This window comes from Tilletiaria anomala (assembly GCF_000711695.1).
Source record: "Tilletiaria anomala UBC 951 chromosome Unknown K437scaffold_41, whole genome shotgun sequence".
In the NCBI taxonomy this organism is placed as follows: Eukaryota; Fungi; Basidiomycota; class Exobasidiomycetes; order Georgefischeriales; family Tilletiariaceae; genus Tilletiaria; species Tilletiaria anomala.
Window position 1 is genome coordinate 62567 of NW_013546981.1, and position 12531 is coordinate 75097.

The 12531-nt window shown below is 53.9% G+C and overlaps 7 protein-coding genes across 7 annotated transcripts; 4 read left to right on the top strand and 3 right to left on the bottom strand.

The window, feature by feature from the left end:
* The first annotated feature begins 94 nt into the window (after window positions 1-94).
* Window positions 95-1903, top strand: K437DRAFT_256521 (uncharacterized protein). The gene is made up of 3 exons (XM_013387784.1): window positions 95-442; window positions 524-628; window positions 698-1903. The coding sequence occupies exons 1-3, from the start codon at window positions 325-327 to the stop codon at window positions 1549-1551; spliced, it is 1077 nt and encodes a 358-aa protein (XP_013243238.1). The 5' UTR covers window positions 95-324; the 3' UTR covers window positions 1552-1903.
* A 1-nt stretch (window position 1904) lies between these two features.
* On the bottom strand, window positions 1905-3127 carry K437DRAFT_247046 (uncharacterized protein). The gene is made up of 2 exons (XM_013387785.1): window positions 2292-3127; window positions 1905-2187 (listed from the first exon to the last, which is right to left on the bottom strand). Exons 1-2 carry the CDS (start codon window positions 2711-2713, stop codon window positions 2019-2021), a joined length of 591 nt encoding a protein of 196 aa, XP_013243239.1. The 5' UTR covers window positions 2714-3127; the 3' UTR covers window positions 1905-2018.
* Window positions 3128-3169: 42 nt separating this feature from the next.
* K437DRAFT_256523 (uncharacterized protein) lies at window positions 3170-4089 on the top strand. The gene is made up of 2 exons (XM_013387786.1): window positions 3170-3346; window positions 3455-4089. The coding sequence occupies exons 1-2, from the start codon at window positions 3313-3315 to the stop codon at window positions 4060-4062; spliced, it is 642 nt and encodes a 213-aa protein (XP_013243240.1). The 5' UTR covers window positions 3170-3312; the 3' UTR covers window positions 4063-4089.
* Window positions 4090-5286: 1197 nt separating this feature from the next.
* On the bottom strand, window positions 5287-5780 carry K437DRAFT_120724 (uncharacterized protein). The gene has a single exon (XM_013387787.1). It carries the CDS (start codon window positions 5600-5602, stop codon window positions 5321-5323), a length of 282 nt encoding a protein of 93 aa, XP_013243241.1. The 5' UTR covers window positions 5603-5780; the 3' UTR covers window positions 5287-5320.
* Window positions 5781-7803: 2023 nt separating this feature from the next.
* On the top strand, window positions 7804-9685 carry K437DRAFT_256527 (uncharacterized protein). The gene is made up of 3 exons (XM_013387788.1): window positions 7804-8166; window positions 8259-9110; window positions 9191-9685. Exons 1-3 carry the CDS (start codon window positions 7977-7979, stop codon window positions 9463-9465), a joined length of 1317 nt encoding a protein of 438 aa, XP_013243242.1. The 5' UTR covers window positions 7804-7976; the 3' UTR covers window positions 9466-9685.
* Window positions 9566-10784, bottom strand: K437DRAFT_256528 (Frataxin). Its single transcript, XM_013387789.1, has 3 exons — window positions 10333-10784; window positions 10129-10252; window positions 9566-10034 (listed from the first exon to the last, which is right to left on the bottom strand). The coding sequence occupies exons 1-3, from the start codon at window positions 10668-10670 to the stop codon at window positions 9756-9758; spliced, it is 741 nt and encodes a 246-aa protein (XP_013243243.1). The 5' UTR covers window positions 10671-10784; the 3' UTR covers window positions 9566-9755.
* A 242-nt stretch (window positions 10785-11026) lies between these two features.
* On the top strand, window positions 11027-12384 carry K437DRAFT_256529 (FSH1-domain-containing protein). The gene is made up of 4 exons (XM_013387790.1): window positions 11027-11218; window positions 11333-11791; window positions 11887-11965; window positions 12064-12384. The coding sequence occupies exons 1-4, from the start codon at window positions 11125-11127 to the stop codon at window positions 12335-12337; spliced, it is 906 nt and encodes a 301-aa protein (XP_013243244.1). The 5' UTR covers window positions 11027-11124; the 3' UTR covers window positions 12338-12384.
* The last annotated feature ends 147 nt before the right edge of the window (window positions 12385-12531 follow it).

Sequence of the window (12531 nt, forward strand, 5' to 3'; positions counted from 1 at the left end):
TCTGTCGCCAATTGCCAGCCGCCCGCAGTGCCTGGCCGCGACTCAACACTCTTCATCCACCATGTATGTCGTTCTGGCGGCGACACCACCACCTGCCAACTTGAGCGGCATCAATGCCAGCGCTGGCCAATGAGAGGCAGGCACGCCATTGACTCCCTTCACAGCCTGCCTCAGCCGCCCGGAACAGCATTTGCCGACCTTTGCTCTGCGACTTGCGCAGCTCATAACATTCATCCAACCGTAGACGCACACACCACATTCGCCCTTCCTGCTTGGCCCGGCAGCATCAGTGGATACGAGGCAGAAGCGAAATAGCGTGTCACGATGGCTTCGTCCTTCAAGATCAAGCTTCGGCTGCCGACGCGCGATGAAGATGAAGCTGGGATGAGCATAGCGCACCACAGCAGCACGCCATTCTACAGCGACTCTGATGCCCAAAGCGGTGAGAACAGCTTGTCAACCTGACGAAGCCAAATTTATTCCATCTAGGTGCTGATCACCTTCTGCCTTTCGCGCCACGCAGAAGAAGAGCGCGACGAGCTTGAAGATTCTGGTGATGATGACCAGAGCCTCGAGGCCTCCAGCGTGGGTCAGGCTCAGTCCTCGCCTTTGCGACCCAAACATTTATGTGAGCCTTGGTGCCGATGATACCGACCACTCCTACTTGCTGATCAATACTCATCGCTCCTCATCACAGCGTCGCCAATTAAAGCCAGCGCAGAGCCCAGCCCGGGGAAACTCAAAGCCGGTGCAAAAAAATCATCAAAGAAAGGCGAAGGCCCGTCAGTGACCAAGCGCAAGAGCACTGGTAGTCTTCCCAACACAAAGGCAGCTGCATCAGCAGCTGCAAGTGTTGACGCCCCTCGTACTCTCGACGACTTACCTGCGTCCAAACGAAGGAAGGTCAGCATGAAGCTCGGGGCAGCCGGACCCGGTCGAGGCTGGCGCAAAGGTCTCAAGCATGGGATGAAGCCGCTGTACAAGATGCCTGATGGCTCTTTGGTACCTATGAGCATTGATGAAGGGCGCAAACTCAAAGCTGCTGAGCTCAAAGCTGCACAGCAGAAAGCGGCTGAAAGAGGCAGCAGCCCTCTCGTTCCCAAGCAGAAAGGTGCCGCAGCAACTGGTTCACCTGCACCATCTGCAGCAAGTGCCGCGCCCAAAAAAAGCAAAGCACCTGCCAGGATCGTCTATCCACCTATCCCAGTACCCAAGAACGTGGTCCCAGTGAAGAATTATGCAAAGATACCGATGAGCTTCCCGGCCATCGTCCCGCTGGACCGCTCGGGTACCAGCAAGCTACCGCGTCGATGGACACAAGGCAAGCGGGAAATCCTGACGCTCGGCGGGCGCGTTCTCGAACTGCCGACTTGGTGGGGCGGTCCGAACCTCGGGTTCGAGCCTGTTGTCAAGGAAGACGAAGTTGCACAGCAAGCTGGCACTGGCTCTGGGAAGAGTAAATGTGCTGGTGCGGGCACAGGAACAACCACGACACCTGGCACGGGCGGCGCAAGCACGCCGGTACCGACAACGAAGAACCCTGCCACTTAGTGTTAGCGGAACCCCGCCCCCCTGTTGGCTCGCATGCACTGCTGGTGCCGATGGAAGGTAGTTTCAACGCGCACCAACAGCCACGAGTCGCAAGTCTATCGAGGAGCCGGAATTTTCGTTCAACTGGGCGAGCGAGTAGCCCAGCTTATTCGCTAGCTTCACGAGCTCGTCACCGGGCTCCTCGGCTAACGCACACTTGCCTCATCACACACCCTCAGCTCTTTCCGCAAGGATCACGATTCCACCGCTCTTTGCAGAGAGCTTGTATAAGTATTGCACTTTCTCCAACCCGAAATTTCGGCGAGAGTTCCAAAATTTTCGCTGGAAAATGTGCGCACGCACTGCATGTCCTCGCGGGTGAAATCGTCTGGCATTGTTTAAAGTGCGATACAAGGTAGCTGAGCCGCTTCCGTTTAATAGGTCCCTCGAGCTGCGGCCTCAGGATACGCGAGAATCACCCTGTCCCATCAATCCGTCTTCTCGACCTGCTCGCGCGTCGAACCGTAGGTGCCGTTCGCACTTGTATGAGAGGGTACCGCGACTGAGGTCCATCGCTTGCGGCCAAAGCGTCCGAATGCGGACTCTCCGGTCGCGAGGCCGATGAGAACGGCGACAAAGTAGTAGGCATTCATCGTCCTGGCTCATGAGTGCCGAGTCGAGTAGGTACCGGTGGACGGAGTGCAGGACAGACTGAGCGTCAATGGATGAAATGCTACGCTTTATTTATATGGTGCACTCACATGACGGCAAGCATGAGCAGATAGAGGATACCGCTCTGCAGCAGTTGAAACAATCCCCTCGGTACATCGCAGCTTGCTTCCCATGGTGGCGCTCTTCGTGCATCATATGCAAGGTTTGCAGTTGCTGTCGAAGATGATCCTCGTCTTTTTTCCGCTCTTCTGAAAGCCTCGTCGTGCCAATAAGCGACCAAGCCCCTTTCGATTGCATGGAGCCAGCGTGAGAGCAATCCCATGAAGAAGAGCAGGGCGCAGGTGCCCAAGATGGCCGGGGCAGTCGTTGGTGCAAAGTGCGCCAACCAAACCACATCGCCTCCACCAGCATGGAACCCCGTCATCGTCATCCCCTGGCCGGCCGCGCCGCCGCTGGCGCTCGAGGTGCTGTTGTCACCCATGTTCATGCCCATCACCTCGCCCATAGCCATTCCTGCCGTATATCCTATGTCCTTCTTGGTGTGTTCTCCAGCAGCTTCCTTTGGACGTCAACGATATTGATATCGCACCGCGCAAGTTGGATGTAGTCGCGCACGCGGGCTCTACTTGCAGAATGCGAAAAAAAATACCTCGGCGCCTTTTTGGCGGCAAAGAGGGGCACGAATTGAATCGAGCTGGAGTGGGATTATGATCTTGTAGACTGGCGAATTATTTCCAGTGTTTTGCTAGTAGTAGTCGAGAGCATATTGTGAGAGACGAGCAGAGAGCCAAAGTCGAGGTGGTCAAGGTCAAATAAGTTAGGAGGCGGGGTGAGATGGCTACCAGTTGCGAAGGAGAGCGCAACACCTTATCTCGGAGCCTTTTTGGGCTCATCCCCGCGGCATCCAAACAAACCGCGCTCGTCGATGGGGCCAAGAGGTGACTCCCATTTCTCAACAATACGGCAACAAAAGTTGCAGGCCTCCTTCACATCATTAAATACACCGACGGAGCCACGCCTTGGAAGCTAATATCGGCCCTCACCCACAGAAGCTTCGCGTTGCAAGAGGGTAACATTCTGATCCGACTGCGCGCACGAGATTCACCCAAGATGCAGAGCCATGACAGAATCACAGCAGTGCATGGTGAGTACAGACTGCCCCCCCCCCTATTCCCCCGGGAGTCACCTGATTCGTAGGAGCGCAGCTGACCATCGAATGGTGGATCGGCCTGCGGACTTGCGAATTTGGCAGCTGTGTTTGCATGCATCGTCGTCCTCTTCCTCCTGCCCTCCACCATAATCATGACGCGGGTTCAAAGGAGCTCGCCCGGTTGGCTGCGGCTACACCGCCTGTTGAACGGCATCACCGTTGCCCTCATCATCCTCATTTTCGGACTAGGAATGGCAGCCGTAGGCACGCAAGGTGATGGGACTCAATTTAGTGGCGACGAAAGCGACTTGCATCACAAGCTCGGCTTGGTCATCTTTATCCTTGTCCTGTTACAAGCGCTGCTCGGCATCGCTGCACATCAGACCACTACTTCTGGGGGGGAACTGGGTTCTCTCTTCATGGGACGCAAGCAATGGGTGCGATGTGTCCACTTCTGCGTCGGCATCATCATAGCCGGCTTGTTGTACTGGATCACATGGAACGGCCTGCATACCGAGTGGGTTGCCATGAGCACGGAAGAGACCAGCACTCCAGAGGCCGTGCAGGTGCTTTTCTGGATCATCTTCATCCCACCAGTTGCTTTCTACCTCGTCAGGCTAGGCTCCAGTACCCTAAGGTCGATGGAAGGCGAACAACAACCAATCATGCTTGGGGGCAAAGAGGGATTCAGCGAGGCGTGCGACTGCTAGGCGGTGCCATGCAAGATTCAGTCGAAGTCTTTCATGTATTTTTACATGTCGCAAGCTGTTATGGCAGTAGTAAAGTAGGAGTTTGCGTCGCGAAGCGTGTTTGCGTATCGATAGCATGAGCAGTCCATTTCCAGAGCGAGTATGAGAAAACGAACGCCGCTTCGGCATCTGTCGCGAGTCGGTAATGTCAAATCGCTAAGCGAAGTACTAAATGCTGAGTCATGAAGGTTGGACGATGAACCCTGCACCTGTACGATAAAGAGACTCTAGGAATACTTCTCAACCTGATGCCACCGCCACGCATACTTGAGTGTGCATGCGCACATCATCTTTCCACGAACTCCTTCTCCAGTCGTGCACAATGTCGGACGTTGTCTCACCCTCTTTCCTTGATCAAGAAAACCCCCGATACTCTCTCTCTCTCTTTGACTGTACAGTGTGGCGGGTGACCTGCTATCGTCAGGAAAGTAATCACGCTGACACTTCCCGGTCTTAGCAGCAAACAGCACAACTCTTTCCACTGATCCTGCGCGACCTTATTCTAGATCAACTCGGGTGACAAACAAGGCGGCACTGGGTTGCATTCTGCAACGCTTATTCCACAGTTTCTGACGTCATTCACTCTCTCCTCCTTGTCACGCGTCACACGACTTGATTTGACCAAGGTGGCGCAGTATGTGTGAAAGGATTGAGTTGAGCGTTGCGTAGACGAGGAAGTTTGGACTGTCGAGGCGACTGCTTCCCGTTCAAAAGCACTCCACAATCAATTCATCAGGAGCGAGCATCGCGGGTTCTCTTCCTATATAATTTTTACATTAATGGGGGCGGGTTATGGAGCCAGTGAAAGTGTTCGCACTCCATTTATATACATATGTATATATGAGGCATGACGTGCCGACCTTGAATATTGTTTGGCTTGCTCCTCCGCGGGATAATAATTAAAGCGCTACCGCGCGCATGTGTCCAGCAGGTGTGCTCGGGTTGTATGTGTCCATAATTTCACTTATGGATTCGTCCGCGCCCCGCGGGGACTGTCGATGGCTCATGCAGTTATTTTTTGTTCCGACTGTCCGCACCGCCGACATCCTTGATAACCGTACAATCCACGGGCGATTATGACCCGCTATGACGTCGTCAGTCTGCAACATCACTGGTATTATTACGATTTGGTAAATTCATTGTGTTACCCATTTTTCGATATATTCGTGATATACATTCCATTATCACAATTCATACATGCCATCACCTCCCGTTCTCTTTATGAACGCTTTTTGGGGCATAGGTTCAGTCTAATAGGGATCAGGAAGCCCATTGTTACCCGAAATTGCCCATGCTTAACTGCACAGAGAGGTGTAGCATCGTTAATGTCAAAATACTCCTGCCGCTGGCAATCCGGGTGGCGCCTCGAAGGCACCAAGCGGGAGCCATAGTGGCTCCTGCAGCTGTCACCGGCTGACCATCGGTCATCACCAGGAGCGACAGTCGAAGCGTTCGGCCACAGCGGCAAGCGTAGCCAACCCAGATCGGGTTCAGCTTCCATCAATCAGCACCCTTGTGTGAGATGCGCAGCACATCTTGTGTGCAACACACTTCTCGCATCGCATATAAGTAATCACACTCATCTCATCGCATTCCCTCAATGTATCTAGTCCTAAACGAATTCACTACAGGATCTACCCAGAGAGTGGCTCGCCCCTGGCCCCTCTGCTTCCGGCACTCTGGCCTTTGGAGGTCCTGACTTGCCTGCCCCAAAGTGAGCCATGGTAAAGGCAGCCCACTGCATGGTCGAGTCGAGTCAGTCTGTCATCCAGCAAAACCAAGCAAAGGGTCAGCAGATAGAGGTAAAGTCTTGTGGTCTTTTTTACCTAGCTCGAATATCTTGAGAGACAACATTGGGATGGCACGTCCAACAGTCTGGGACCTGTTGGAACAATCAAAGACCCATACAGCTGATGATAAAGTCAAAAAGTCCGCTCATCCTCCACTGATACCCCTGGCGGAAAGAATGACCATTGGAATATACATATTGCGCACAGGCGCTTGCGTTCGGCGGGCCGCCGGCTGCATTGTGCGGTCTTCGAGACAGCTTCAAAGTGAGAATTCCCTGCAAGAGACGGCCCGTGATAAGGTTGGCATCACCTTACAGGGTCTTTCATGCACTCTTCAATCCTCTGACTGCGAATGGGTTTGAAAGAAGCTACATAGTTCATCCTTCCGCAGAGATCCCGTCACATGCAAAGGATCGAGATGACTCGATTTATAATATTGGTTTCCGCGGGACCATCGGCGCGATCGATGGCACAAGAATCCCCATCGCTGTCATGGAAATCACGAATCCCGCGTCTTGGCGCGACTACATGTGTAACATATTGCAGAATATCTTCGCAGCTTGCGATTTCGGAATAAGCATCACATGGATTGCTTCCGGTTGGGATGGCGGGGCAAACAATCAACACATGCAGAATAGCGCACAAGAGGGGTGGTGTCTTTCGTGGAAGGCGCTGAAGGTCAAGCCAACCTGGGCACGGCCATGCAAGCGAGAGTTTCTTGGCGGGGCACCGCCGCCTTTGCTCTCTCCTTGGGAAGGAGACGCTGAATGAGACGGAATGGATACTAAAGCAGTGAGTGAGGGCTCTCCTGTGTCTTGATAGATGGCGTCTACATTAGAGAGCAGACCAGAGATTCTTGAATATCGAGTGGTCTCAAGACTGTTTTGATTTGCGGGGCCAACACGACCGAAGCGAGTGAGAGCATCGTGGGCATGTGGGGCATCTGTGGGAAGTGGAACAGGTGTCGATACCAACTGGGAGTTCTGGTGACGGAACTGGCGTAGCTCGATCGCGCGAAGACACAAGTTCGGCCGGGGGCGGCATGCTAGCAAAAACAGCTTCCACTGTCTCAGAGCAACAAATGGAAGAATTGTCACGCGGGTTTTCTCTTGAGACTGTGGTGCTTGTGAGCCACGAGTCGTCAGATCCAGGCGCGCTCCAGACGGACCACGAGCTTCGATAGGATCCTGGCGTGCATTAGTCATAGTGACATCGATAGTGAGAGAAAATACAACCGTCTTTTCCCCGATGACTCGGGACTTGGGGAATGAAATGACGACTCCGCAGATCGCGTAGATATGAATGGTGAAGACGTAATGATGCGAGATGTGACAGCGGTTATATGTGTTGAAAATGGGGTTGAAGCAGGTTGCCTTGTGGTGTAGCGATGACGTCATGTCAATTTGGTGGGTTGTCTGCACACTGGATTGCTCGCAGAGCTTTGGCTGGTGCACCCGCAAAGATCTTGTCAGCGCGGATTGCTTTCCATCGGCGCAACAATTTTTGGGTAGTCTGCACGCTCCGCAGGCAAACGAGCACGCGTAGTCGTTGCCTAGGTCCTGCGATCGTACGCAGAGGTGAGGCGGACAAATAGTGGGAAATGCGCAGACGCGGACAGCCGAACGAAAGAATTAACGATGAACGAACACGGCCACGCAAGCCAAGTGGCACTGACTGGCCGAAGAGAGCGGAGGTGGCCCATGTAGCTTGCTCATGGGGAGCAGGTCTTATTCGGTGCAACATGTGGCCGCGCGATGCAGATTCTAAAGGGTGGTGCATAACTTCCCAAGTTGGCTCGTGTGGATATCGATTGCACGATGACGCGCTTCGGGCTTCACAACTCTCTCTTCGGCGTTCCACCGCTAGAACTCAGCAACTTCCCAGCGTTGCATCCATTCGCATTGCATCGATTCAGCCTATCTGGTGGATGAAAACATCAGCTAGCTCTCTGCATTCAGCATTTGCTGAAGCTAGCCATACACCGCAAGCGTCACAAGCCGGGTCAGCTCGATTCTGTGAGCGTGTACTCCACGATTGCACACCCAACCCTCCAGCACCCATCCGCCTTGACGAGGCTTATCCAGGATGTCGTCCTCTACACGTGCCCCGTGGCTCCCGCCGCTCATGCCAAGGACGCCCGCAGATGTATACATGCTTGCCCTTGCCGGCATGCAGCTCATGCTTGTGGTCGGTCTCGTTACCATTGTCATTCCTGCTCCGCACGGCAAATGGGGGCCCAGGAACGCAAGCGGGCTCAACAAATTCAAGATCAATGGTAAGTACAAGATACGCACCAATGGTCGTGGTCGTCCTTTCTTTAGCTGAAGTGTCGGATGCCCTACCTGCCCTTTGGGCTTCTTTTGGAAGGCAACCTGGGGTGGTTTCTGATGGAGATCTGGGGCCCAGTGATTCTGCTCCTTTCCATGAGCTCTTCTTCAGTTCTCTCCACGTCTGGCCCCCTCAAGCTGTCGACAATTTTCCCCCAGCCTTCTTTTTCGAACTTCCTTGCGCTTCCATTGCCTAATCAGATATTGGGAATGTTTTATGCAGTGCACTACGTGAACCGCGCCGTCATCAATCCTTTGCGATCACCGCCACGCACAGATATGTCTCTCATCGTCCCAGCGTGGGCTGCCGTCTTCCAGATCACCAACGGTTTCCTCCTCGGCAACTGGCTCGCAGGTCGTGCGCCTGCGTTCATCATCTCGCCTTCCATTGCTGCACCCCTCAAGCAGGCCAAAGGCATCTTCTCCCTCTTCTTGCGTGGTGGTTCCAGTAATGCACCCACAGCTGCAGTGACAATCAAGCACGCTGCCATCAGCCCGAGCACGATCCTTGCGCGACCGGGCCTCTTACCCGATGCCACATTGCGTTCTCCGCTCTTCTGGATAGGTCTGTTTGGTGCCATCGCAGGCCTCGCGTCCAATATTTACCACGACGAGATTCTCGCCAACTTGCGCCGGGCACCTGTGGCTGGTGTCCCTGCCTGCAACGCAGCTTCAGATGCACTGGTCGACGGCAAACCGCCCGCGAGGAATATGCACAGTCACGCAAACGGTGGTGCGGCTGCAGGGAATGAGCAGGTGCATCTCGACACGAATGGTAAAGCCGTCATCAAGCACGGCGAAGAGGACAGTGTCACGGTTGGCACGAGCACGTACCGGATCCCGCGCGGAGGGTTATTCGACTTTGTTGATCACCCGCACTATGTCTCTGAATGTGAGGACAATCAGTTTGTGTACGAGTGAATTTGAGGATTGCTGAAGAATTTCGGGCGTTACTCTTTCTCTCCTAAATAGGGTTCGAATGGTCGTGCTTTGCGATCGCTTCACTTGTCTTCTTCTCAGCACTGGTCCCATCGCCTTCGCCTCTGGCATCTTCCTCCGCCGTAACTTCGCTCAAGTGGTACATCTCCGCGGCAGGCTTATTGCTCCGCATCCCAACTGCGCTCTTCCCGCTCGTCGAAATCGCTGTCATGTCGCCGCGCGCTATCAAAGGCCACGAGTGGTACAAGAAGACATTTGGGAGCAGGTACCCGCAGCAAAGGAAGGCGCTCATTCCTGGCATCCTCTGAGCTGGTGATGTGTGCGCAGCATGTTACGACAACAAACCTCACCAGCTTTTGACTCCGGGAAAACAGCTAGCAAAATTCGTTACGTCTTCATCTACTTTAACCTTTTTATTGCTTCGCGCGACATTCGCGCAGCCCATAAATTGCCCAGAATCCACTATTCGTGACATACCCGGCCGAATGACTAATATCAGATTACTGTTTGAAATGCATGGATAAATGCCCTGTCGACACGCGCGCTCCTACTTTTTACTCCTTACCATCTGCGCCTTGTCATTGGCATGGCTCAGAGATCATGGAACGAGTACACCAGCTTCTTCCTCGCTGACGATCCGTCCAATCTCGGTCCGCAGCAAGCTCCACAGCTCCACCGTGTCCTGACCTTCTCGCTTGGAAAACCACAATCCACCGGTTTCTCCCGTGCTGTTACCATCTTTATCTTCGGACGCGGAGGCAAAGCTCATGCGATAAGGACCCGAGTAGGGGGAGGAGAGCCAAATTTGCTGATTTGGGGGCTGCTTGTTGATCACGTACGTCCCATGCGAACCAAATTTAACATTGAGAACGCCAGCCTGTGCGAACGATGTGAGGTCCCAAAGGAGTTAAAGTTATTAGCCGCTGCGGCTTCCGCATTTGTCCACTGTTGCTGCTCATGACTGAACATACTGCTGCTTCGATGTCCCAATCTTCTCCATTCTGATCTGCCTCCTCGATGACTGCCTCCAGCTTGTCCTGCAGCGAGTCAAGGGTAAGGTTCGACACCTTATTGTATTCTGTCATGGTCAAATTCCTATGGAAGAGCGCATGCGCCAATGCAGAGGATCAGTCTTAGCACTCGAATTACTTGAGCGCATACGAAGTATATCTCACGCGCGCTTGAAATTTGGCTTCCGTGCAGCTGTCGAGGAATGCAAGCCTCTTGGGCGCTGGGATGAAATGCCAGCGTTGCGCCCAGCCGCGGCTTCCCAAGGCGTCCGACAACGCACAGCTTGCTGGTTCCTCTGTTGCGTTGAGGGGCACTTTGCTGTCGCCTTAGAAGCCGCCAAGCTGATTGTACGTCGCGAGAACGGGGAAGGTCTCAAATTCGTGATTTCCCCATGCAGCACCGGACGCGTGAGCGAAAGCGCCTGACGACGTGTGGCTGCATCGAGTGACGCGCTAATGCGGCGGCTGCTGCCACATGCGCAGGTGTTTTTCGTCCATGACATTTCGGGCAAGCTATATTAAGGGAGGCGTTGACCTGGATCTGTTGCACAACTGCCGTATACTCCAGCAATGGCAGGCCAGGGCTGTAAATTGCAAGGAGGAACTATGGATATGCTATTGCGAATTGACGATGATGCGATGAAGTTGCAAGCTGAAGCGCCGAAGCCTGCTGAAATACAGATGGTGGACGAACCCTATTTAGGTTCAAGTTTCATACTAATTAACTATCACAGGCACACACAGGATGCTACACATCGAATTGAAGGCTCCAAAGCCGAAGGTGACATGGGCGTGTAATGCTGCTCAAGGGAAAGGCCTTGTGTAAGGTCCACAGACTTTTGGAAACAAGCACTCATGCCTGCCACATTGACCAATACGAAGCGCTGCTCAGCTTACATAGAGAGTCTGCCATAGACTATAGAAGCTAGACGCTACGGAAGGCGCCGCCAGGTCAAAATGACAAAATTACGGATCGCATGCCTGCACGGGTACACGTCCAATGCCTTCATCTTCTCTCGACGATGCGGAGCTATTCGGAAGGCTTGCAAAGGCGCGTTCTTGGCTTTACGCATCTTGTACTTGTGGCATATCCACATTGGGGATGCACACTGACGAGTCTCTCTACGAACCTGATTTCATCCCCATGCTTGTTGCTGCCATTCAGACGTCGCCGAGTTCCACTTCATCAATGGCCCTCACCTTGTACAGCCGATCTCAGGTCTAGGCGGCTTGGACGGCCCTTCAGAGCGTGAGGTGGTGGATGAAACCACGCCTTTAGAAGAGCAGCCGCGTGCGTGGTGGCGTGCACAGGACGACAGGACATACAGCGGGTGGGACGAGACGGTCGAGTTTCTGAATGCACAGATGGCCGAGACCGGCCCATGGGATGCTATCATGGGCTTCTCTCAGGGAGCTTGCATGACCGGCCTGCTCGCTGCAGCGTTTGAGAAGCCTGACAGGGTGCCGGGGCTGAGGCTACACCGGGATCAAACTCCACTCAAGTTTGCGATTGCCATCTCTGGCTTCAGGAGCAGAGAACCGCGTCACGAAGCACTATTTGAGGAGAAAATCCGAACTCCAATGTTGTGCGTGCTTGGGAAGGAGGACTACATTGTCGAAGCGGGTGGGTCTGGGCGAATCTTTTTGCTCTCGGCATTCACAATCAAACTCGTGCTGATACGCTTATACCCGCGCCTCCTTTATGACTGGTTCGCGCAGACCGATCGCAAACACTTACGGACGCCTGCGCAAATGTTCGCGTCGAATGGCACGAAGGCGGGCATGCGACCCCTTCTCAGTGAGTGTACGCAGGTGGCTTCAATGCAGCTGTGGCCGCGGCAGGGCTGGCTGCCGCATGGAGGCAACACTCATCAACTCTCAATTTTGATCTTGCAGAGCACCATGGCGCAACTTCTTCCGCGACTATATCGCCGCCTTTGCGGAGCCGTCTGCGGGGCTCGACTGGCGCACGCTCGCAGGGCCGTCCGATCGACCAAAAGGTTCGCCTTCTTCTGCCATAGCGTCGGCGAACAGTAGCGGTGCGAGCACGCCGGTGCTTGGTGCCAACAGCTCTTCTCATCGTCGGCCTGGAAAATCGTTGGCTGATGCTGAACATGAGGAGGAGCAGGAGAGGCTGGCGGCGCTTGTAGGGTCAAAGCCGACGTTGTGAGGGCCAGAGGTGGATGTATGTAATCTATAGTACAATCAGCGCTTTGCTCCTCTTGAATGTAGTGCGCGTTCGCAGTTTTCGAGCGTTGAAGGACATGCACAAGCACGAGTTCGCTCCGCGACTCACTTATTGGATCGAGTGCAGGAGATGTATGATGCACTTTTTGAGTTCAAAAATCGACGCAGTACAGGAAT

Excerpts from the sequence above, each read along its gene's own strand:
- K437DRAFT_256523 (XM_013387786.1), top strand. The coding sequence starts at position 3,313 with ATGCAGAGCCATGACAGAATCACAGCAGTGCATG. Across the intron at positions 3,347-3,454 it reads CAGAATCACAGCAGTGCATG|CTGTGTTTGCATGCATCGTC; the intron begins GTGAGTACAGAC and ends CGAATTTGGCAG.
- K437DRAFT_120724 (XM_013387787.1), bottom strand. The coding sequence starts at position 5,602 with ATGGAAGCTGAACCCGATCTGGGTTGGCTACGCTTGCCGCTGTGGCCG.
- K437DRAFT_256528 (XM_013387789.1), bottom strand. The coding sequence starts at position 10,670 with ATGTCATGGACGAAAAACACCTGCGCATGTGGCAGCAGCCGCCGCATT. Across the intron at positions 10,253-10,332 it reads AAGCCAAATTTCAAGCGCGC|GAATTTGACCATGACAGAAT; the intron begins GTGAGATATACT and ends GCTCTTCCATAG. Across the intron at positions 10,035-10,128 it reads ATTGGGACATCGAAGCAGCA|GCTGGCGTTCTCAATGTTAA; the intron begins GTATGTTCAGTC and ends TCGTTCGCACAG.
- K437DRAFT_256527 (XM_013387788.1), top strand. The coding sequence starts at position 7,977 with ATGTCGTCCTCTACACGTGCCCCGTGGCTCCCGCCGCTCATGCCAAGG. Across the intron at positions 8,167-8,258 it reads CAACAAATTCAAGATCAATG|GCAACCTGGGGTGGTTTCTG; the intron begins GTAAGTACAAGA and ends TTCTTTTGGAAG. Across the intron at positions 9,111-9,190 it reads CCCGCACTATGTCTCTGAAT|GGTTCGAATGGTCGTGCTTT; the intron begins GTGAGGACAATC and ends TCTCCTAAATAG.
- K437DRAFT_256521 (XM_013387784.1), top strand. The coding sequence starts at position 325 with ATGGCTTCGTCCTTCAAGATCAAGCTTCGGCTGCCGACGCGCGATGAA. Across the intron at positions 443-523 it reads CGACTCTGATGCCCAAAGCG|AAGAAGAGCGCGACGAGCTT; the intron begins GTGAGAACAGCT and ends CGCGCCACGCAG. Across the intron at positions 629-697 it reads TTTGCGACCCAAACATTTAT|CGTCGCCAATTAAAGCCAGC; the intron begins GTGAGCCTTGGT and ends TCCTCATCACAG.
- K437DRAFT_256529 (XM_013387790.1), top strand. The coding sequence starts at position 11,125 with ATGACAAAATTACGGATCGCATGCCTGCACGGGTACACGTCCAATGCC. Across the intron at positions 11,219-11,332 it reads TATTCGGAAGGCTTGCAAAG|ACGTCGCCGAGTTCCACTTC; the intron begins GCGCGTTCTTGG and ends GCTGCCATTCAG. Across the intron at positions 11,966-12,063 it reads GGGCATGCGACCCCTTCTCA|AGCACCATGGCGCAACTTCT; the intron begins GTGAGTGTACGC and ends TTGATCTTGCAG.
- K437DRAFT_247046 (XM_013387785.1), bottom strand. The coding sequence starts at position 2,713 with ATGGCTATGGGCGAGGTGATGGGCATGAACATGGGTGACAACAGCACC. Across the intron at positions 2,188-2,291 it reads CTGCTCATGCTTGCCGTCAT|GACGATGAATGCCTACTACT; the intron begins GTGAGTGCACCA and ends CTCATGAGCCAG.